The 23,491-nt window shown below is 44.7% G+C and overlaps 2 protein-coding genes and 1 long non-coding RNA gene across 15 annotated transcripts in view; 1 reads left to right on the top strand and 2 right to left on the bottom strand.

Annotated features, from left to right (window-relative positions):
- The window catches only part of LOC100052168 (abasic site processing protein HMCES), a 71,217-nt gene extending 69,345 nt beyond the window's left edge, over nt 1-1,872 (bottom strand). For all 5 annotated transcript variants that reach the window (XR_011422324.1, XM_023651355.2, XM_070224323.1 and 2 more), the window contains exon 1: nt 936-1,872. The gene's annotated coding sequence lies outside the window, so the exon portion shown is untranslated. The remainder of the gene's footprint in view (nt 1-935) is intronic.
- LOC100052108 (abasic site processing protein HMCES) overlaps nt 1,795-23,491 on the top strand; it is a 96,812-nt gene continuing 75,115 nt past the window's right edge. For 2 of the 9 annotated variants that reach the window (XM_070224315.1, XM_070224312.1), the window contains exons 1-5: nt 1,795-2,069; nt 2,546-2,929; nt 8,778-8,983; nt 15,212-15,355; nt 16,142-16,267. In XM_070224315.1, coding sequence (XP_070080416.1) covers nt 8,801-8,983; nt 15,212-15,355; nt 16,142-16,267 — 453 coding nt within the window. In that variant the 5' untranslated portion in view covers nt 1,795-2,069; nt 2,546-2,929; nt 8,778-8,800. Of the gene's footprint in view, nt 2,070-2,545; nt 2,930-7,652; nt 8,147-8,218; nt 8,341-8,777; nt 8,984-15,211; nt 15,356-16,141; nt 16,268-23,491 lie in introns of those variants that run through there. The other 7 variants (XM_014733455.3, XR_011422323.1, XM_005596219.4 and 4 more) reach the window with 7 other exon arrangements.
- LOC111775425 (uncharacterized) lies at nt 5,446-7,874 on the bottom strand. The gene is made up of 3 exons (XR_002811088.2): nt 7,764-7,874; nt 6,894-7,157; nt 5,446-6,525 (listed from the first exon to the last, which is right to left on the bottom strand). It is a non-coding gene; the product is annotated as an uncharacterized lncRNA (long non-coding RNA).

Genomic DNA, 23,491 nt, shown 5'->3' with positions numbered 1-23,491 from the left:
GGATGTTAGCTGAGGGCCAGTCTTCCTCAGCAAAAAGAGGAGGATTGGCAGCAGTTAGCTCAGGGCTAAAGTTTCTCAAAAAAGAAAAAAGAAAAGAAAAAAAGCAAGACCAGAGGAATAGATGAATACCTAAACAAAACCTTACAAGACAAGGTGGAATGAACACATCTGGAATCCAAGAAAAAGAACCAGTGTCTTTGGACCCAACTGTGCTGATCAGAAATTCTGAACTGGCCTGGGCTCCAGGGACCTGAGCCCTTGGAAGCAAGGCTGAGAGACAGCTCTAAGCCAGTTTGATCTGGGTCTTAATTCCAGTCCCTCCAGTTTATTGCTGTGCTACCTTGGGCAAATCACTTCCTCTGAACTTCCAATTCCTGAGACACCAAATGGACCTCATAACCTCCACCTGAAGATCAAATGTGCCATCTAAAGTATTCTCTGGGCCCAGCACTCAGGACAGAGCCCACAAAGGACACTTCTTACTCAACTACCCAGAGGAAAGCAGCTACCCCAAAGTTGAGGAGACCAAGTCCAGATCCCAAGAAGCACAAGGCCACAGGTGTGCGATGTGATCTTTCTGTCCCCTGTGCTTGCCTTGGCTCTTCACTCTCTCGCGTGATCCAGTGCTCCTCCGCTTGGCTGCACTAGTTCGATCCCCGTGGGTTCGCTTTTCCTTCCAGGTGTCTCTCCTGTTCTTCAACCCTTCTGCTCAGCTCGTGGCTTTTGTTCTGCTTAAGTCACGGACACTCCTCTTTTCCAGTTCCTCGGCTGGCTTGGTTTGGTTTTTCAATTAAGAGAGACTGACCCTTCCCTATCAAGACCGAGCACTTCTCTTCCGAGTCTCGCCCCGGTGCCTTTCCCGGACGCTCGTCCCTCCCCCTGCAACCCTCCAGGAGCCTGTCTCTCGGCATCATTCACGTTGAGGGACAACTTGCCTCTTTTCCCTCGCTTTTCCCTCAGGGATCCGAAGACTTCGGGTGGGCGTACCCAGAGGTGGGGTACCGCCCTCGCCACGACTTGGAACACAACGGGAGGGGTCCAAGCCCGGAAAGGCCTGGAGAATACTCTTCCTGACTATCACAGGAGCCTAGAAGAGACTGCTTCTTCGCCAAAGAGGATACTCTGAGGACGGCTAGAGCCCTTTCAGGGTGATCCCTTGGGTGGAGGTGACAGAGGCCTGATAGGAGAATGCCCATCCGTGGCCCAAGCGCCCACGGAGGGTCTATGCCTGGGTTGGGCCTCAATGGCCATGCCCAGGTACCACCTGAGGGCAGGTGGTTGTTTTTGGGCAGGGCAACAGGCAGGGAGGGGAGGTGGCTTTCAACATCTTCCTGGAAGGCCCAGGAGAGGCAATGACCCGTGGGCTGTGGCCCCAGGGCAGAGGCCTCCTGTGCCCATGTCTAGGGGAGGCATCGGTCCCAGGATTGGCCTATTTTGCGGTTGACCCGACCCCGTCCCTTGGTGTGGGACTCGGGGTATCTTCAGGGCCCCCGGCTCACCGGAGTTCACCCCTTCCGATCCCCATCTGACCCCACAGCCATCCACTGCGGTCCCAATTCGGGTCCACAGAGGGGCCCGGCGTGCCCGGGTCTCACCACCCGGGAATGCTGCCACTGGGGTGGTGGTGATGGTGGCAGTTGGGGCAGAGGCTGGGGTGGCGAGGGGCAGCGGTGGGGGTCATGGCGGCGGTGGAGGCAGCCGCCCAGAGATCTGCGATCTCCGGGACCATTGGAGGGGAAGGTGGAGGCGCCCTGCACGCCTGCCCCCCTCGCACTTCCTTCCTCCTCTCCCCAGGCCCCGATCCCCACCAACCACACTCTCCCGGAGCCCAGCTTCCTGATGCTGCAGCCGGCCAATCAACTGCGCACGCGCGGGCCGCAGGCCCTCTCTGGCCTCACAATGCCCACCCCCGGTGCTAAGCAACGCGAGCGCGAGGCTCTGAGGGAGCGGGCGCGCCCTCTGGCGGTGCCTAGGCTTGGCCGGTGCTTTCCTGAGGCGGCTCTGGCCCATGTTTTCCAGTGGGTCCTTCAGACACTTGGATGGCAGGAAGGAACAAGGAAGGGACGGAGGTAAGAAAGAGGGAAGGAAGTTAGGAAGGTAAAAAGGAAGGAAGGGAGGTAGGAAGTTAGGTAAAAAGGGAGAAAAGAAAGATGGATAGAAGGATGAATGGGTGGTTGGGGCTCCCAGGAGTAGGGGAAAGCCGGGCAGGGGCCTGGCTGAGAAAGCAGCATCCGGAGCCAGGCGGTGGGATCCCTTCCTCAAGTCAGCCTGGAGGATGTGCCTGGAACTGTCTGCCACACCCTCCAAGGGGTCTGCCCTGTGAGCCCAAGAGGGGACTGCCTGTGCGCTTCTGGGTGGCTTTGCTGGCTCAGGGGCTTCGGCACCCGGAGACACAGGCCGAGCCCAGGGAGCCGCCCGTCCCCGTGGAGGGATGAGGCTTGCCCGCTGGGCCTGGGCACCCTGCCGTCCCCATTCCTCCCAGTCCCCTCGTGGCTGCATTGCTCTCTTTCCGCTGTGGCTGTGACCTGTTTTTCCTTCCTCGAAGTCTCTCCTGCGTTTTCTGAAGGCACGCCTGGCTTGGACTGGCAGTCACAGGAACCCTTCTGCATCCTGAGAGAAACTTCCAAACTCAAGTACCCAAGAAGACCTGATGAGGAACTTATTTTAGACTTAGTGGGAAAATTCCAAAAGACATGAGAGAAGGTGCTTATGACTCTCATGCCCCTCCTCTCAATGCTGAAATCTGACCTAACCCTAGTGCTATGATCAAGAAGAGGAAAGTGGCTTTGGGACAGCAGGATAAACTCAACTGCAGAATTTATGGCCAATTCACAACTGCCCACTGCCAGCTGAGCTGTCTGTTTTGGCCTCCCATCACTTCATCTGGCTTCTGCTGTTTTGACTGGGAAGTTGGTCCCCTGGGGGTCAGGTGAGTGACAAAGGTTATTCCTCGGAAAGTGCCCTTTCTCCCTGTCTCTCTCTCTGTGTTTTTTTCTTTTTCTCTTTTGCCCTGTCTGCACACTTCTCAGACCTTGGGTTGGCTGTCAGCACATTTCCTCTGGTGGTCTTTGATGGATAATCTCCATCATGGCGCCTCAGGGTGTTCTTCTTGCAGTCCACAGCATGGCTTTGGGGTCATGGTCAGTCTGGGAATCTCCAAATACTGTCTCAGAAACACACTCTCTCCATCTTTTTTTGCCACATCCCAATCCTCCAGGTGTCCGACATGATCTTTCTCTTCTCCGTGCTTGTGTTGTCTCTTCAGTATTTTCCATGATCCTGTGCTCCTATGCTAGGGTGCATGCATTCTATCCCAGTGGATTCAGTTTTCCTTCAGCTGTGCCTCACCTGTGTATTGCCTAGTCTCTTCAAAACTCATTGTCATGGACTAAAGAGGTGTGTAGCTCGGGGGGCTTAGGAGAGGTATTGGCATGCTTTTAATAATACAAGTGGTCCTAGATGGAGGATTTAAGAAACAAGAAGAATGGTGGACAAAGAAAATGTTAAAATGTGTGTAAATAGAAAATAATATTGACAGTGGTACAAAATAGCAGAAATGACTGACAGCATTTAAAAAGACAATGAAGGGGCTGGCCTGGTGGCATATTGGTTAAGTTCGTCTGCTCTGCTTCAGCGGCGCAGGGTTCACAGGTTCAGATCCCAGGTGTGAACCTACACACCGTTCATCAAGCCATGCTGTGGTGGCAAAATAGAGGAAGACTGGCACATACAAAATAGAGGAAGATTAGCACAGATGTTAGTTCAGCAACAATCTTCCTCCAGCAAAAAGAGAAAGATTGGCAACAGATGTTAGCTCAAAGTTAATCTTCCTCAACAAAAAGTATACCTTAATAAAAACAAGAGGGGCCTGCCCCATGGCCAAGTGGTTAAGTTCATGCGCTCTGCTTCGGCGGCCCTGGGTTTCACCAGTTCGGATCCTGGGCCCAGACGTGGCACCATTCATCGGGCCATGCTGAGGTGGCATCCCACATGCCACAACTGGAGGGACCCACAGGTAAAAATGCACGGCTGTGTACTGGGTGGGGGGGCTTTGGCAGAAAAATGAAAAATCTTTTTTTAAAAAAAAGATAACTCATTTTTCTATCCTCACATTTAGTAGTCTGCAGTTAGGTAGTACAGGACTGGTGTAGATCTTTCTTGTTTTCCATCACCCTGAGGGTGGTGACCTTATTCACCAAGCCCAAGATGGCACACCATCACATTCACATCCCAAGGAGCCAAGTGGAGGAGGGGGCAAAGGACACAACAATTTACTTTAAGAACAGGAATCTGAAGTTGCACACATTACTTTTGGTCACATCCTCCTAGCTAGCACTTAGTAACATGGACAGACATAGCTGCAGAGCTAGCTGGAAAATTACAAAGAGTTATGACATCCAGCACTGGTGATGAAGCAAGTAAATGAATATTGAACTATTGCTGGCGTCAAGTGTAGGAAGCTCTGCTGTGGGGGGGAGGGGGAGGGAAGGACTGAAGGCAGGAGGAAGGAAGGGAGAGAGGGGCAGGGCGCCTCCCCCTTCCTCTCCTAAGGTCCTGAGATCCCCCAGCTATCTGGGTGGCTGGTTCCACCGCCACCAGGCCCCCACCACTCCCCCCCCCCCCCGCCCATGCCCCATCGCCCGAGCCTCTGCCCCAACTGCCACCATCACCATCACCCCAGTGGCAGCCTTCCCGGGTGGTGAGACCTGGGCATGCTGGGCCCCTCTGTGGACCCGAATCTGGACTGCAGTGGCTGGCCATGGGGTCAGATGGGGGTCAGGAGGGGTGAACTCCGGTGAGGCGGGGGCCCTGGGAAAGGCCTGGGTAGCTCATAGCCTGGACACCACTGCATCCTGGGATGGAACTCCCACTGGGAACACAGGGATTCAAAATTTACAGCATTGAAAATTCACCAGGTAAAAAAAGCCCTGTAGTGAAATGTCTCCCTCCCAGGCCTGCTGCCCGTCATCCAGTTCCCTTCCACAGACAACCAGTGTGTCACGATTACAAACAATGCCGATGTGTCCTTCCAGTGATTGTATGGATAGGAAAGCTAATATAGACACATTTCTCTGTTTTAACTCAAATGTTTATGTACAAATGGTATAAACATTGTTGTGCACTTTGCTTTTCACTTGACTATGCATCTTGGAGATCTTCCCTCTCAGTATATAGAGTTTCTTCATTCTTTCTTTTGTAAGTTGTGGTAAAATATCCATAAAATTTACCATTTTAACCATTTGTAGGTATGCAGTTCAGTGGCACTGAGTACATTCACACTATTGTGCTCATCACCACCATCCATCTCCAGAACTTTTTCATCATCCCAAACCAAATCCTCATTCTTGTTGTAGCTTAGAACCAGCACTATTGATGAATGTTCAGATTGTTCCAGTCTTTTCCTCTTACAGACAGGGCTACAGTGAAGAATCTCAGACATACACATATACATACACATACTTTATTTTCCACATGTGCACTGAGGATATCTATAGGATAAATTTCCCAAGGAATTACCAGGTCAAAGTGCGTTTCTCATCTTTATAAATATTTCCAGTTGCCTTTCATAGGAATTGTATGCCTTTCCTTCCACACCCTGGACAATACAGTATATTATCAGATTTTATGATCTTGTCAGTGTGGGAGAAAAACGGTATAAAGAGAAAAATAGTACTTTGAGTATTTTAGAGAAAATTCCAGATAAAGCATTTTATATGTAAATGTTTCTGTATTTGTATGTTTCTTTAAGAGATAATGACCTTTCATTTAAGGGGGGGGCAATACAGTTATCACACCTAAAACAGCCAACAAAAGGAAGTGGGGAGTTTCTTTTTGCTGTGTTTATAAACAGGGTTGGAGGAAGCTCTGCTACAGCGCTCTGCTACAGTGGCCTGCTCACAGCTGACAGCCCCCAAGCCCAGTCCCCCGGGTCTTGCAGACACCTGCTCTGCGGTTTTGTCATGGTGGGGCTGTCCCTTCATCTGTGCTCTTAGATTCAGTCAATGTGTGAGAAGCTCTGTAACGCCACATACAAGCCTTATATGTTCACTAATTCAATTGAGCTTGGCAGAATCTTGAAATAATTTTAGTATTATCTCCTCCACTTTGTAGTTGAGGATACTGCAGCTCAGAGAGGTAAAGTGACTTGCACAAGGCCTCAGGGATTTCAGCCCAGCTCTCCTGGTTCCAGGCCCACTCCCATTTCACTGCACCAGAGCTGCCTTGATCAGTTGCTGCAAACACCGTCCTCAGCCTCGCTCTGTAGCTCTCTTCTGCTTTGCACACTTGTACTACTCCCTTCTCTTCTAGGTGTGTTCTGGGGAGGTCATGACATCCTGGTGCACTCCCAGCTGCTGCTTTTGGACACAGTAACAATGCAGGTGACAGCCAGAAGTTCGGAGGAGCTGCCCGTAGACATCATCTTGGCATGTGTGGTCTAAGAGGCCAGTCTGAATAGGCACTACTCCTACTCTTTGCCCCAACACCATGCAGAACTGAACCCAGTGGAAACTCCTTCCCAAGCCTCTGTATTCAAAAACAGTTCAAAAGGAATCACTGAGGATTTTTTAAATTATTAACCCCTGCCCCAGGACTACTCTATTTTTTTTTCTTAAAATACAGGATAATTTTAGCTTGTCCTAGAACTTGCCCTGCCAGGGAAAGGACATCACAAATGAAAAAAATGCTTGCACCTCCTCTTGAATTTATCCCCAAAGAAACTATCTTATCCCTATAAATAAATTAGCATCTATTTATTGAATAACTGCAGACTCATGTTTAGTTTACTCACATTGACTGCAGACTCCACCTTCCCCTTCGAGGCCTCTCCACCACCAAGAGGAACACCTGCTCTATCCCCTTTGCACCCACAGCCCTCTGGTTGCTGTACTTACCATGAGGCAGGGCCCCTCTCCCAATCATCTCGGTCCAAGCCCCATGCCCAGGACAAGGAGCAGTGCAGGCTTGCTGAGGGAATGAGAGCAGCCATTGAGTTCACATGCTTATTCTTGCATTCTCACAATCAGCCTCCTTTCTAGGGTGAATGGAGGCCCCAGAGGGTTTGCGTCCATTGCCTGGGCATTCCCTGTCATCAGGTCTGCGGTGCAGTGCGCCCTGGGGTTTGCCTGCTCCCAGTTCAGTCCAATTTAGTGACGGCACTGAGGGGAAGAACAGCCGTTAGAGAGCACTGTCTGTTGGCTGCAGATGCAGAAAGCCCTGGTTCATGTCCCCAGGGAGCAGGCTCAGAGGCCACCTCATCTGCTCTTTTAAACTTAAGCCAGATGGCCTTACCGACTTTGTGGCGGAAATACACCTGTAAAGCCTGTGTAAAAAAACCCAGGCCTCCCCTTAGAGATTCAGATTGGGGCTGTGGGGAGGGTGAGGGGCCTGGAAAATCTCATTCTGGCGCGCACCGAAGTTCGAGAGTGACTTGTGTGATTCATGGAGGTTTTCCTGATGGTTTCTCCATGTTTGCCCCTGAACTCTGAGCAGTTAGCAGCAGAGATAAAGAAAACGTTTTCTTACATCACCCCTACAACGACCTGGTGCCCTAGAAATGATTCCCGCTATACAGAGCAGGGCACTTAAGGCTCCCCGGGACGCATCTAGTCTCTGCTGGCCCCTGGAGACTTGGGGAGCCCGGTCCTTCAAGATCCTTCCACCGCACCCCCAGCTCCCTTCCTGCGGTCTGCCCTGGCAGCCAGGAGCGGAGTTCACCCCGCTCGGGCACGAGCGAATATGGAGGAAAGTGGGGCTCTGAGAACCTTAGGGTTCAGGAGTCCCCAAAGGCAACCACAGTCTCCTCCTGGGGCACTTTCGGGAGTCACACTCCACGCCTTCCCTCCCTGTCCTGACGGCGGCGGAGAAAAAGCCCCGCCCGCGGCGCGGGGAACCTCGCGGGAACAAGCCGCTGCTTGGGGGCGGGGCCAGAGGCCGCCGGCGCGGGCCTGCGGAGTCCCAGAATCCGGCGGCGGCGGAGCGGAAGAGCCGCCCGGGGTGAGGTTGAGGCGACTGGGGGTGAGTGGCCAAGGCCGAGGTGGAGGTGTGGCGACGCGGGGAGGGGAACCAGGGTGGAGGGGACGCGGGGCGGCTGGCCGGGCCGAGGTGAGGAGACGCGGGAGGCAGCGGGCTCCGGGCCCAAGCGGAGGTGAGGCGACGCGGGCGGGCGTCGGGCGGCGTCGGGGCCCCTTGCCGGGCGGTGAGGGGGCTGACGCGGGGAGCGGGGGCGGCGGCCCCGGGCCGCGGCGGTGGGGAGTCGGAGAGGAGCCCCGCCGCCCAGGCAGGGCCGAGCGTCTAGACAGGGCGGCACCTGCGGCCGGGCTGCGGTCCTGGGGCGCGCAGGTGCTCGGCGGCGCGGGCGGCTCCTGAGTCCCGGGAGGGCGGAGCGGGGAAAGGAGGGCGGGCGCGGCGGTGAGGCTGAAGGAGCCTCCCGGAGAAGGAGCTGCCGGCTCGGGCAGTGACCGCAGACCCCCTTTGCCTTTCTGGGCTGAGGCGCCGGCTGGCGGGTGCGCCCCCCGGGAACCGGGCCTCCCGCGTTCAGGCAGGTGTTTGCCGCCTGCCGCTCGGTCAGCGCCTCGCGCGGGCCGGCCCGCGGGCCTGGGGGTGAGCGCGACGGGCCGAGGCCCGTTTGCTGGGACAGACTAGGCGGTGACAGACGCACAGTGGGGGCTCTGAAGCAGAGTCGTGGGGCGTCTTGGGAGAATGCTGTGACTAAAGGAATGAGACGTAAGATTTGAGATGGGCGAACGTTCTCCTACTGTGTCGCGCCCTAAATTTAGGTGGCGAGAGGCGGCGTTGAAGAATGTGCGGGCGAACATCGTGTCACTTACCTCGAGATGTGCTCACGAGAGCGTGTGCCTATCGGAACCGGCAGGGCGAGCGGCGGCTCCCGGAGTGGAGGGACGCTGACAAGTATTGCCCGTCGTACAACAAGAGCCCTCGGTCGAGCAGCCCGGTGCTTCTGTCTCGACTGCACTTTGAGAAGGTACCCAGTCTGTCTGCCCCATACGAGCTTCTGGGGGCGTTGGGAGGGTCATCTACTTCTGTTTGGTTTGGTATGTGCTCAGCTTCTGAGATGACCTTAGAGACCAGCCCTTACTGGTATCTCCTGACCCTCAGTTGAGAACCAGTGTGGGCATCACGGAAAGGGGAAGTTGTCTCAGAATCTTCTAATCTTAGATGATTCAGTATTCTTCAGGCTCCATTTCAGTGCCTTCTCTGTACAAGGCATGCTAGTCTTAGAGCATACTGAATTTGTATGCGCCTTGTATTTGAATACTTTTTTTTAAGACAGCGTCTTTCAAACCTCCCTGATCATCAGGGTCGTTTGAGTATCTTGAAAAAAACAAACCCAAAGACTTGTATGGTCTTCCTAAGCCAGCTGAATCAGAATCCCTAGGCCCAGGGCAGGATTAAGATCAGCTAATCTAAAACACCTCTGATGTTTCTCTTTCTTTGATGTTTCTATTGCTCCTGCTTATGCTTTCAGTATTTTTGTGTTTGTCTATTACTGAAGCTAGAAAGAGATGTATTTGTTGTGGTTATCTGAAGTTTAATTGCATTCATTGTGTTTATAGTATTTATACCTGTCGTGTTGGAGCGACCAGTAATTTATAATCCAATTTTGGTTCTTTGGTCTATCTCCTGGAAGAGTGTATGTTGGTGCAGGCATGCAATGTAATAAAAATGCTTTATTGCAGAAATTAATAGTTTCCCCATGTCTTAAATACTTTAAATGCCCTATATGCTTTAAAAAATCATGATTGTTTTCATCCTGGATTTTTATTCTTTTTGATCTATAGTGCTTCAATCACTTTATAAGGTTGATTTTACCCCTGCTCCATACTCTTCAGAAGTCCTGTGATAATATGGTAGTCAAAAGATTCTACATTACAGGGATCTGATTATTTGACATAAACAGAGTAAATAACAGTGATGTTTTTGGTTGAATGAAGCCATTTACATGAAATAATTTATTCTTGAGCCGTTTTTAGTGGATGCATACTTTCCTATTGAAACTAAAGAAAAGTTATTTTAATGAGAGGAAATGAAAATACCATGGGAACTTTGACTGGAAAAGGAAGAAATAAAACATATTTCAAAGGAAAGCATAATTTGAAATGAAAAGAGAGAAAGATTAAGTGTATGAGCTTTATTCTCTTTTAGCCTTATTTCTCTTTGTACCACCTCTTTAGGATTATAGAATTAATAGTTAGCTGGAAGAAAATTTTGTTGAGGTGATATAAAGACAGAAGTGTAGAGAAAGTGTGACTTGTCCTAGGTGACCGTATCAATGAGAGACACAGCAGGGACTGAAGTCCAGACAACTGTCCCCACTCCAGTAGATGCTTCCTGGAACTAGAAATTGGGAAGGTGGAGCCCCTAGCAAAAGTAGCCCTCTTTTTCTGTCAGTGGTGAGAATTTGCTGATAGAGTGTTTTGACTCCATATCTCTAATAAATTTTGTTAAGATTGCTAGAGTTTCCTAATTTTGATAAATATTTGAGGTTTCATTTTTCTCAAACCTGTAAATTGTAGGGCAAAGTTAGGATTATTTCAGTAGTTTATTAGTGCATGTCATCAATGGTCAGCACTTGTGTAGACTGCAACATTTGCATTTGAAACCACTGATTTGCAGCTTACTTCCTTTTTCATTTATCTACCCCAGAGCTACCAGCTGTTCTCACAAGTACAAAAGGGTAGAGGGAAAGATGACTAATACTGAGCAATAGTTTCAGTATTTTGGTGTCTCAGTCACTTTCTATTCATTGTTCCCAGTAGGGGCAGCCTCACGTTTGGATTTGGCTTACAGTTTTCCAGTGAACACACCCAAGTTAAACGTGATCAGTGGATTTTGTAAGAGTAGGATTTCTCAACCTTGTCGCCATTGACATTTTGGGTGGAATAATTCTTTACTGTGAGAAGCTGTCCAGCACATTGTAGAATGTTTAGCAACATCACTGGTCTCTACCTACTAGATGCTAGCAGCAGCCCCCAGGTCATAACAACCAAAAATGTCTTCTGGTGTTGTCAAATCTACCCGCTAAATGCCAGTAGCACACCCCTTCTTTTTCTCCCCAAGTCTTGACTTGGGGGGTTGCAGGGGTTGGGTGTCAAAATTGCCCCGTATTGAGAACCTCAAATTTGGAGTATTATTGTCTTGCAAATTTCTGATGAGAGATCATTTAGTTGGCCATTATGTAATGTTATCTCTCTTATTCCCATTTATGCTTTGGGCAATGGGCCTTCCTGCTTGGAAGGCACATTTAATTCTGGAAGAGAGAGGGGATTTACAAAAGCTCTGTTTTCACGCATTTTCTCTTCCTCCCATCCCAGGTGAGATTAACATTAGGATTTACATCTCTCCCCCACCATTTCTTCTGGGTAGTCTTTTCCTTAGTTATCCTGCATATATTAATTGCTTTTTTTTCTTGCCTCTTGGCATATAATATGTCTAGCCTGCCTCTGTCTTTAAGGGAGAAAAATACATACATGTATATATATACACACACACACCCCCACACACACTGTTGCTCCTCATTATTCATATATTTCATGTTTGCAGATTTGCCTAAAATTTTTTTGTAACCCCAAAAATAATACTCATATTGCTTTCTCAATCATTCATGGACATACAGAGTGGTGGAAATTTTGAGTCATCCAACATACACATTCCCAGCCGAACCTGAAAAAGGCAAAGTTCTACCTTCTTGTTTCAGCTTTTATATTATAAACAATTATCCTTTTTGTTGTTGATTTAGTGGTATGTTTTTTGCATTTCTGTGCTTTTTTTGGTGATTTCACTGTTTAATATTGTCCCCAAGCATAGTGCTAAAGTGCTGGCTAGTCTTCCTAAGTGAAAGAACATTATAGGATGCCTTACAGAGAAAATACACGTGTTAGATAAGCTTGACTCATGCATGAGTTACATAGTGCTCTTGGTCATGAATTCAGTGTTAATGCATCAACAATATACATGGAATACAGTGTCTTTAAATAGAAATACACATAAAGTAAGGTAATGTATTGATCAGTTGATGAAAATGTTGTCTCCATAGTCTTGTGGGAACCTAACTCTGTATTTCCCCTAAGAGCAGTAGTTCAGAATTTACTAATTCAGTGTTTGCAGTGACTTTGTAGAACCTAACAGCCGAGAATAAGGAGAATGGAGTGTGTGTGTGTAAAGGGTGATGAAGCTGATAAAGGCGATTTTGGAAGAAATAGGACAGGATCTTATCAGGGGCACAGTGGAGGGATTAGCTTTAAACAAAAGGGAAGCCCTTCCAAGTCTGGTCTGCTCCTGATGATCCCTTCCTTTCTTGGAATTCCATCCTCTTGACTTTTCTCATTCTACTTTTATCTTCCTGAGTACTTTCTCTTGGACCTTTCACATTTCTCCTTTTTTCTTTTTGTACCCCCAGGTTAAACCCTGTGCTTGATTTATTCTCGAAGAAACTTCCATCCTCCTGGCTTGAACAATCACGTTTATATAGAAATCTTTGCTATTTGTTTCTAATCATAACCTTAGAAAAATATTAAACTAGAATTTGGGTGTTTATTTCAAGCCACACATATTAATGATCCTGCCAGGTAGGTGTTGTTCACTCTATTTTTACCGATAAGGAAAGTTGAGGGTCCAAGAAGGTGAGACTAGTCCAACCTCCTAAGTAGCAGAAAAGGGACTTTTGGACCAGAGTCTGGGTCTTCTTACAAAGGCCCTATTGTTTCCTCTGTGCCAGAGGTTAGCAAACTATGGTCCTCAGACCAAATTTTAGACATGCTTTTTTTTGGGGGCGAAGGGGTGGGGTGAGGATGATTGGCCCTGAGCCAACATCTGTTGCCAATCTTCCTCTTTTTTTCCTCCCCAAAGCCTCAGTACATAATTGTATATCCTAGTTATAAGTCCTTCGAATTCTGCTGTGTGAGGTGCCACCACAGCATGGCTTGATGAGCAGTGTGTATGTCTGTACCCAGGATCCAAAGCCGCGAACGCCGGGCTGCTGAAGCAGAGTGTGCACACTTAACCACTATGCCACCGGCTGGCCCCCCAACTGCCTGTTTTTATAAATAAAGTTTTATTAGAACATAGCCATGCATATTCAGTTCTTTGGCTGCTTTCACACTGCCAATAGTGGCAGAATTGAGTTGCTTGAATCATTGCAACAAAGACTATATGGACTCATAAAGCCAAAAATAGTTACTATCTGACCAATTCTTTGTACCATACTGCCTCTCTCCTAAGCTCAATTCCAAATCTCTGAGTGCTTGTTGGACATAGTAAACGGTTCTGCTTTGATTTTATTCTAATGATTTTAAACAACCTTTGTATTATGTTCACCAGTGAGGAAGTAGGCCCAGGCAATGCGGGTATCATTTGCTTCTTGGTTGAAGTCTGGGGCCTCAGCTGAGAAGACTTGGCATCTGGGATTAGAATCATCTAGAGCAGGAGTCAGAAAACTAGGGCTCTCTGACCATTTTTGTAAATGAAATTTTATGGAACACAGCAACATCCATTCATTTATCTATTGTGTATGGCTTTGTCCCTATAACAGCAGTTATAGTTACAACAGAGACTATATGGGCTGCAAAGTCTACAATACTTAACAAGTCACCTTTTACAGAAAAGTTTGCAACCTCCAATCTAGAGGCATCTTCCCTATCCCTTTGTCATCATCCCTATTTCTTTTTCCATTCACCACCACAATTGCATTTTTTTTTCTATCTTTGGATGTCTTTTATTCTCACTGCTGTCACCAGACCCACTGTATCTTTACCCCTGAACCATTGTAGTACACCTGGAATGCACTCTGTGTTCATAGTCTCTTCCCATATTGTACTGCACCATGCAGAATAGTGTGTCTGAGCATTTTAGTCTAGAGATTTCATCAAATTGTCAGGGGTCAATTGCCCCAAAAAATTTAACAGCCTTGTTTCAGGGGTTTCCAAGATTACCCGCACATTTAGAGATTTGTTAGGACTCAGCATGTAAGACATATCATGGCTAAGGTTTATTACAGTGAAAGGATATATAGTAGAATCAGCAAAGGGAAAAGACACAAGTAGAAATCTGGAAAAATCCATGCATAGGCTTCCTTATGTTCTCTCCTTCCTGTGAGGGGACACACTAAGCATGTTGCTTTTCCAGCAAAGAAAACTGCAGTAACGTGTGTAGTGTTTCTGCCCAGGGAAACTCGTTAGAAACTCAGGGCTCAAGGTTTTTACTGGGGGCTGGTCACATAAGCACTCTCTGCCTAGCAAGTACCAAAATTCCAGACTCCCAGAAGGAAAGCAGTTCAGCATAAACCTCATGTTTTGCACAGACAGGCTAGGCACAGTAAACCATCCTTATCAGTTAGGAAAAGGTAGGAACACTCTAAATCCAAGTTCCCAGATGCTAACTGAATACAAACCTTGTACGCAGGCCCTCCTAAAAGCTGCATCCTCAGGCTTGCTGTAACACTTTTTTGTACAAAACCGCTTCCTGCACATTCTTGACATGGCCTCTTTGCTCATCTAATTCCATTTCTGGTCTTCTCTCGCATCTGTTCTCTGTCTGAATAGTGTACCTCTTGTGGAATCCAATTCAAGAACCACCCCACTACACTCCCACCTCTTCTGCCCCTTCTAAGGAGCCGATACATCTCCATTCCATCTCTCACAGATCACTCTCTGCTCTTTTGACACTCACTGTATGTACCTCTTATATGGCCCTTAGCCTATTGTATCTTGTATTATTGCTTGCTCTTTTTCTGTCTGTGTGGCTTCACATGTTAATAGTGCAAGCCCTTTGAGGTTAAGCACTCTTCCATGTGCCCCCATAGCACCCTGTGCATTCCTTGATCATAGCATATACTTCATTGTATTATGGTTGTCTGTAATAAGTGTTTTTGAGAGCTGAGACTAAGTAAACTTCAGGGCCTAGCACTATGTCTCTCCTATAGTAGGCACTAATTAAAAGCTTACAGGAACTAAACCTCTTTGTATCCCCCATTCTACCCAAGCAGAATGTCTTACATTCTAATAAATAGGCTTGCTAAAGAACTCAAGTTATCATATTATGATAAATCATTAAAATTGTTTTCAAGTGAAATCTTTCCCTTTTAATAATGTTCTTTGTATTTCGATACTAATAGTAATGTAATACATATGCTAAATATGGTTTTCTAAATTTCATTATGATCCCCTCACTGGATCTTAACATCTTTCTGTGACAGGGCACAGACTCTTCTGAGCGTATCATTGTTCCCATGCGATGGGGTTTGGTCCCATCTTGGTTCAAAGAAAATGATCCTTCCAAGCTGCCATTCAACATTACCAATTGTCGTAGTGATACCATAATGGAGAAACGGTCCTTCAACGTAAGTATCTGGTCTAGCGAAAAAGCACATATTCTGTTCTTTTTTTCTAACAGAGCAATTAGTGCCTTATATACCTGAGAAATAAAATTAGTTTTTCTTGGAACCTTCCTTAAGTTTCCAGAGTGTGTTCCCAGTTGTTAATTTTGAGTGCTGTTCAGTTTATTACTGTGTAACAAACCATGCCAAAACTTAGTGGTTTAAAACTGAACAGTTTATTATTTCTCATATTCTATGGGTTGACTGGGCTCAACTGGACAGTTTTCACTTGGAGATTCTCATGCAGTTATAATCAGGTGACATCTGGGTCTGGATGTTCAGGATGGCTTCTTCACCCACATGTCTGACACCTCAGCTGGGATAGGTAGAACTGGAAGCCTTTCCACATGCTTTGCTGGAGGCTGTCAGAGTATTCAGGCTTCTTACATGGCGTCCTGCTTACCCCAGAGCTCGTGATCCAAGAGAGCAGGGCAGAAGCTGTATGACTTTGTGACCTAGCCTTGTGGGAGGGGACTACATAGTTTGTGAATACTGGGCTGCATGGCTCATTGAGGGATCAACTTCAAAGGCTAGCTACTACAAGTGCCTATTTGTTAGAGAGCTATTGCTGCTATGTACATTATTTAATCTTTTCAACATCCGTTTAAGTGGTGACTTTATGCATAAGAAAATTGACGTACAGAGAAATAACAGCTGTGAGGTCACACATTGGTAGACCTGAGATTTTATTCAAGTCCACGAAACACGATTATATCACTAAGACCACATCTTGCTCACATTTTCCCTCAGGTGCCTCTGGGAAAGGGAAGACGCTGTGTTGTTTTAGCAGATGGATTCTACGAGTGGAAGCGATGTCGGGGAACGTACGACAGGCAGCCATACTTTATCTACTTCCCCCAAACCAAATCAGAAAAGGTATCGTCATCAGCACTCATAGTAGATATTTGGAAAGGTACAGAGAAACTAATCTAAACAAGGGCATTTTTTTTCGTTCCCTCATAGAGCTTTTTTTTTTAATAACAGCTTTATTGAGACAGAATTTACCATAAAATTCACCTTTTAAAGTATATAAGTCAGTGATTTTTTAGTATGTTCAGAGTTGTGTGATTATTACTACCATCTAATTTTATAGCATTTTTATCACCCCCAAAAAGAAACCCCATATCCATTAGCAGACACTCTCCATTCTCTTCTACTCCTTCCAGCCCTGGCAACCACTTAATCTACTTTGTCTCTCCAGATTTGCCTGTTTGGGACATTTCATATATATGGAATGATACAATATATGGTCTTTTGTGTATGACTTCTCTTGCTCAGTATAATGTTTTCAAGGTTCATCTGTGTTGTAGCATGTATCAGTATGTCGTTGCTTTATGGCTGAATAATCCATTTTTCAGACGGATAGATCACATTTTGTTTATTCGTTCACCAGTAGATGACACTTGGGTTGTTTCTGCTTTTTGGCTATTATGAATAATGCTACTGTGGACTTTCATGTACAGGTTTTTGTGTGGATATATGTTTTAATTGCTCTTGGGTTTATGCCTAGGGGTGGATTTGCTAGGTCATATCATAACTTTATACAGTCATGCATCACTTAACGATGGGGGTACATTCTGAGAAATGCGTCATTAGGTGATTTCGTCTTTGCATGAATGTCATAGAGTGTACTTACACAAACCTAGATGGCATAGCCTACTACACACCTAGGCTCTATGGTCCTAAACTTATGGGACCACCATCTATATGCCGTCCATTGTTGACCAAAACGTTGTTATGCAATGCATGACTGTATTTAACATTTCCCTCACAGAACTCTCATCTTAAGACAAACAATCAATATGGCCTGTTTATATAAGGTTATAAGGAGATTGAAAACAAATCAGACATGCCAGCATCATGTTTCCATTTTAATTACATTTATTGCTTTGACACTACTAAAGCCTCTGTGTTCTCTCACTGTAGTGTGCTTTGTTAAAATTGGGAATTGTTTGTTCTTCAGATAGTGTCATCTCATTTCGGGGACTCTCATAGTCAAGAGCCTTTGCCTCACCCTCAGAAAATCTCTCTAGCCAGTCTATTAATGCACAGATGATTTGGTGGAGGAAAAGAGTGATCTATAAAAATAGTTAAATATTAAACACTTACTGTAAGCCAGGTACTATTTCTGGGAACTTAATGTGTATTATTCAGTACTTCTTATAACCCTTTGAAGAAGGTACTGTTATTCTCATTTTACAAATGAAGAAACTGTAAAAACTCTCTTGTTCTCCAAGACTCTTATCTTAATGTCACCTAACGACCATTCATTCATCATTCAGTATAAGCCCTTGCTTCTGAGGGGCATGGGCAAGAAACAGAAACATGTACTATTTTATGGTAATTAACTGGTGTACAAATTGATCAAATTAGGTATTGGGGGAAGAACTAGAATTGGAATGTTTAAATCCTGGACTCCCTAATTCAGAGCTTTAACATTGTTAAACAGCATGAAACTTTTTTATTCTTAATGGTTAATCCTTAATGTGGTTGGTCACTGATATTCCATCTCTTGTGTTGTTTTGGGGTAAGAGATTGTTGGTTTGTCTAAAGGCAATCAGATGGCTACTGTGATGCTTTGTCAGGAGGTTTATCCTTCAAATAATTGTTACTTTTTTACCCCTTAAGGGCTTTCCTGTACTCAGGAGCAGGTCTTTTATGAGGGAAGGGTACTAGCTAAGGTGGAGGCCAGAGTGGAGATTAAATTTTCAGAGAGGAAGAAACGCCAGCTCAAAAATTGTCCATGGTATCTCTTTTTCTCCCTTAATTCCAGGATGCCACTCTTGTTTTTATTCAGATTAATTTTTTTTTTTTTTGAGGAAGACTAGCCCTGAGGTAACTACTGCCAGTCCTCCTCTTTTTGCTGAGGAAGCCTGGCCCTGAGCCAAGATCTGTGCCCATCTTCCTCTACTTTATATGTGGGATGCCTACCACAGCATGGCATTTTCCAAGCAGTGCCATGTCCGCATCCGGGATCTGAACCGGCGAACCCTGGGCTGCTGAGAAGCGGAACATGTGAACTTAACCACTGCTCCACTGGGCCAGCCCCTAAGATTAATATTTTTTATAATTAAAATTTTTATTGAGGTAAAAATTTACGTAACATAAATTTCACCATTGTAACCATTTTAAAGTGTGTAATTCAAGGCCTTTAGTATATTCACAATGTTGTAAACTACCTCCACTATCTAATTCCAGAACATTTTCATCACCCCAAAAAGAAACCCTGTACCCATTGAGCAGTCCCTCTCTGTTACTCTCTTCCTCCAGCCCCTGGCAATCATTAGTCTGCTTTCTGTGTCTATAAATTTGCCTATTCTAGACATTTAGTATAAATGGAATCACACAATATGTGTCCTTTTATGTGTCTGGCCTCTTAACATGATGTTTTCAAAGTTCATGCATACAGTGTGTATCACTACTTCCTTCCTTTTTATTGCCAAATAATATTCTATTGTATAGATACACCACATTGGTTGATGGATATGTGGGTTGTTTCCACTTTTTGGCAATTTTGAATAATGCTGCTGTGAACATTAGTATACAAGTATACTTCAGTTCTTTTGGGTTACGTTCCCACGCGCATTGTATGAGGGTTCTGGTTTTTCCGCATCCTTGTCAACACTTGTTATTTGTTCATTTTTTAAAAAATTGTAGCCATCCTAGTGAATGTGAAGTGGTATCTCATTGTGGTTTTGATTTGTGTTTTCCTAATCTCTGATGACATTGACCATCTTTTCACGTGCCTATTGGCTATTTACATTTCTTCTTTTTAAAAATATCTATTTAAGTCCTTTAAATTGGGTTGTCTTTTTTTGTTGTTGAGTTGTAAGACTTCTTTATACAATCTGAATACTAGACTCTTACCAGATACATGATGTGCAAATATTTTCTCTCATTCTGTGTATTGCTTTTTCACTATCTTGATAGTATCCCTTAAAGCACAAAAGTTTTGGTACCAACACAGTGGCACAGCGGTTAAGTTCTCACATTCCGCTTCTGTGGCCTGGGATTCGTGGATTCAGATCCTCAGTGCAGATATGGCAGCACTTGGCAAGCCATGCTGTGGCAAGGCGTCCCACATGTAAAATAGAGGAAGGTGGGCACAGATGTTAGCTCAGGGCCAGTCTTCCTTAGCAAAAAGAGGAAGATTGGCAGCAGATGTTAGCTCAGTGATAATCTTCCTCAAAAGAAAAAAAAAAAGCACAAAAACCTTTAATTTTGATAAAATCCAATGTATCTGTTTTTTCCATTGTTGTTTGTGCCTGTAGTGTCTGTCATACCTAAGAATCCGTTGCTAAACTGAAGGTCATAAAGATTTACTCCTCTGTTTTCTTTTAAGGGTTTTGTAGTTTTAGCTTTATTTTTCGATCCTTGATCTATTTTAAATTAATCTTTTTGTATGGTGTGATTAGAGGTCCAGCTTTGTCTTTTGCATGTGGTCATCCAGTTATCCCAGTATCATTTGTAGAAAAGACTATTCTGTCCCCATTGAATGGCCTTGGTATCCTTGTGGAAAATCAATTGGCCATATATGAATGGGTTTATCTCTGGACTTTTAATTCTATCCATTGATCTATATATCTATTCTTAGGCAGTACCACACTGTAGGTTTTTGTAAGTTTTCAAATGGAGAAGTTTGAGTTCTCCAATTTTGTTCTTCTTTTTCAAGATTCCTTTGGTTATTTGGGTTTCCTTGAAGTTCCATATGAATTTTAAGATAGCTTGTCTCTTTCTGCAAAGACTTTTGGAATGTTGATAGGAATTGCATTGACTCTGTAGATCAATTTGGGGTGTTTCCCAAATTGCCATCTTGATAATATTAAGTCTTCGAATCCATGAACACAGGGTATCTTTCCATTTATTTAAGTCTAATTTCTTTCAACAATATTTTATAGTTTTCATTATACAAGTCTTGTACCTCCTTGGTTAAATATATCCCTAAACCTGGTATTGAATAATACTTTTGCTTGTTTTTGGACAATGCAAGTACCTTAGAAAACTTTCTCCTCAGGGTCAATGTACACAAATCAACAATATTTTTATATAGTAGCAACAAACAGTTGGAAATAACAGCATATTTGTAAGCTGTTGGAAATAATGCAGTAGAGAGCAGGGAGAAAGTGTAAGTCACTAGACGGTCGTCCTTGCATAGGTAAGAAGGAATGGGATCTAGTGCACCAGAGGAGAGGTTGACCTGGCAAAAAGCATAGACCAAAAGAAAGGGGAGGGAAGACAATATATATAGTAGGTGGGGGGATGCATATGGAAGCTGTCGTTTTTTTTGGGTTTTTTTAATAAAGATTTTATTTTTTTCCTTTTTCTCCCCAAAGCCCCCCCTGTACATAGTTGTATATTCTTAGTTGTGGGTCCTTCTAGTTGTGGCATGTGGGACACCGCCTCAGCGTGGTTTGATGATCAGTGCCATGTCCGCGCCCAGGATTCCAACTGACGAAACACTGGGCCACCTGCAGTGGAACGTGCAAACTTAACCACTCAGCCATGGGGCCAGCCTCCAATCATTACCTTTTTGTTAGTTTTTTCTCTCTCCCATTAGCTCTACTTTTTTTTTTTTTTTTTAAGTAAGATTAGCCCTGAGCTAACATCCATGCCCATCTTCCTCTACTTCATATGTGGGATGCCTACCACAGCAAGGCTTGCCAAGCGGTGCCACGTCCGCACCCGGGATCCGAACCGGTGAACTCCGGACCACAGAAGTGGAATGTGCGAACTTAACCACTCCACCACTGGGCTGGCCTTCTGCGTTTTTTTTTTTTTAACTCAGTCTCCTCTCTATGGTTTACCTAGTTCCTCTAGATAGGCTAGAATTTTTCTTTGCCAGCTTATAGTTGTGCATTCCTCAATGTGCCTATGTATATTTACAGTTTTCCAACAATGGCAAACTATCAGGATATAACAGGTAGAGCCATTTCTGGTTTTATTTGTGTCCAGTCAATGTATTAGCCAAGTGTTAGCCATCTTCCAAGGAAAGGGAAGGCAGCCTCTCTACAGCCAGGTCTCTCCCAACTGGAGAGATGAGACAGCATTTGACAGCAGCCTCTCTAAGGACCCTAGGTAGCAAGTAGACAGATATGGCTCTTCTGAGAGAATACTCAGAGAATCTCAGAGAATCCTTCTTCCTACCCTCTTGAAGTAGCTGTTAAATGCAAGGTCCCAGTCCTTCTTCACACCACTGGCCCTTACTCTTGCCTCAGAGGAGCCAGCATGCTTGTCCTGGCTATTTTGTTATTCTAGGGATGGAGTCAAGGCTATGCATTCAGGCTGCCATTTTCCCAGATTCTACACTGTGGTTTTTTCCATTTAAAATTAACTGTAATTCAGAACTTCTGGGGCTTATTACCGAGGGAACCACTCCATAAGGTTTCCGTTCCTTTGCTTCTCCATCTTTACATTGGGAATTGTACAGTCAGCCGTAGTGGCCTGGTGGTTAAGTTGAGCACACTGCTTCAGCAGGCCAGGTTCAGTTCCCGGGCATGGACGTACACCACTTGTCTGTCAGTGGCCATGTCATGGTGGCAGCTCACATACAAAAAGAGGAGGATGGCAGCGGATGTTAGCTCAGGACGAATCTTCCTCAGCAAAAAATAAATAAATAAGTAAATAAGGAATTGTGTATTCAAAAGGAGAATTTTCCTCTGGCATTCTTCTTGAGACACTGTTAGGCACTTGTGTGGACTAGAATGACACTTTCCTCAATTCTATACAATTAGTCTCTTAACTGTAAAAATTTATCTGTTTATTCAGTAGACACTTATTCCCCATATACCATTGTGCCCTGCTTGGCTCCTGGAAATCAGTGAGACATGATTTCTATCCTCGAAGCTTTACAACCAAGACACAGATAATTAAATCAACAATCGCAAACTAGTGTTGAATACTCAGGGAAGGCTTGCTTCTGAGGTGATCAGGGCACAGAGCACAGCATATAACTCAGACTGGGGCATCATAGAAGGCTTCACAGAGGAGGGAATTTTGTAGTGATTAGAACATTTAATGTAATTATTCATCTGATAGGGTTAAAAATTCATTATTTTGCTAACTTTTCTGTTTGTTTCATCAGCTCTTTTTTCCTTTTCTCCTATTTTTTCTGCCTGCTTTTGGATTGAGTATTTTTTTATGTTTGCATTTTATCTCCACTATTGGCTTATTATTTTTACTTCTTTTAAAAATGTTCTTAGTAGCTGCTCTATAATATACATTTTAAATTAATAACAATCTACTTTTAAATAATATACTACTTCTTGTGTAGTATAAGAACCTTACAACAGTATATTCCTGATTCCTGGCATTTTTGGTATAGTGTCATATATTTTACTTTTTCATATGCTGTAAACTCATAATACATTGCTACTATTTTGCTTTAGACAGTCAATTATATTTTAGAGTGGTAAAAATAAGAAAGGGAATTTTACATTTACATTTATTTTAGCCATTTCCATGAATCTTCACTTTTTGGGTAGATCCAAGTTTCTCTGTGGTATCATAGTCCTCCTCCCTAAAGAATTTTCTTTAATATTTCTTGTGCAGGTGTGCTGGTAATGAATTCTGTTTTGGTTTTTCCAAAAAAGTATTTAGTTCTTCATTTTTTTAATCATCATTATTTTTTTATTGAGAAATAATTCACATATTGTAATATTTGCTCTTTTAAAGTGTATAAGGTTTTCAGTATATTCAAAATGTTGGGCAACCATCATCACTATCTAATTTCAGAACATTATTGTCACCCCAAAAAGAAACCCTGTACCCATTATTTGTCATTCCCTTCCCCCAGCACCTGGCAACCACTATCTGCATTTTTGAAAGGCACTTTCACTGTGTATGGAATTCTGGGTTGGCAGTTTTTTGGAGTTTTTTTCCATCACTTTAAAAAAAGTAGTGCATTGTCTCTGGGTTTCATAGTTTCTTTTGAGAAGTCTATTGTAATTCTTGTCTTTTTTTCTTCTGTCTGTCATGTGTACTTCCACATTCCTCTTTGGAAAATTTTCTCTTTGATTTTAGTCAGTTTGAATATGATGCATGTGGGGTGTATGTGTTTGGCATGTTCTCTGAACTTCTTAGATCTGTGATTTGATATCTTTC

Source organism: Equus caballus, chromosome 10 (genome assembly GCF_041296265.1).
Source record: "Equus caballus isolate H_3958 breed thoroughbred chromosome 10, TB-T2T, whole genome shotgun sequence".
NCBI classification, from domain to species: Eukaryota; Metazoa; Chordata; class Mammalia; order Perissodactyla; family Equidae; genus Equus; species Equus caballus.
This window is presented reverse-complemented; position numbering and strand designations above follow the sequence as displayed.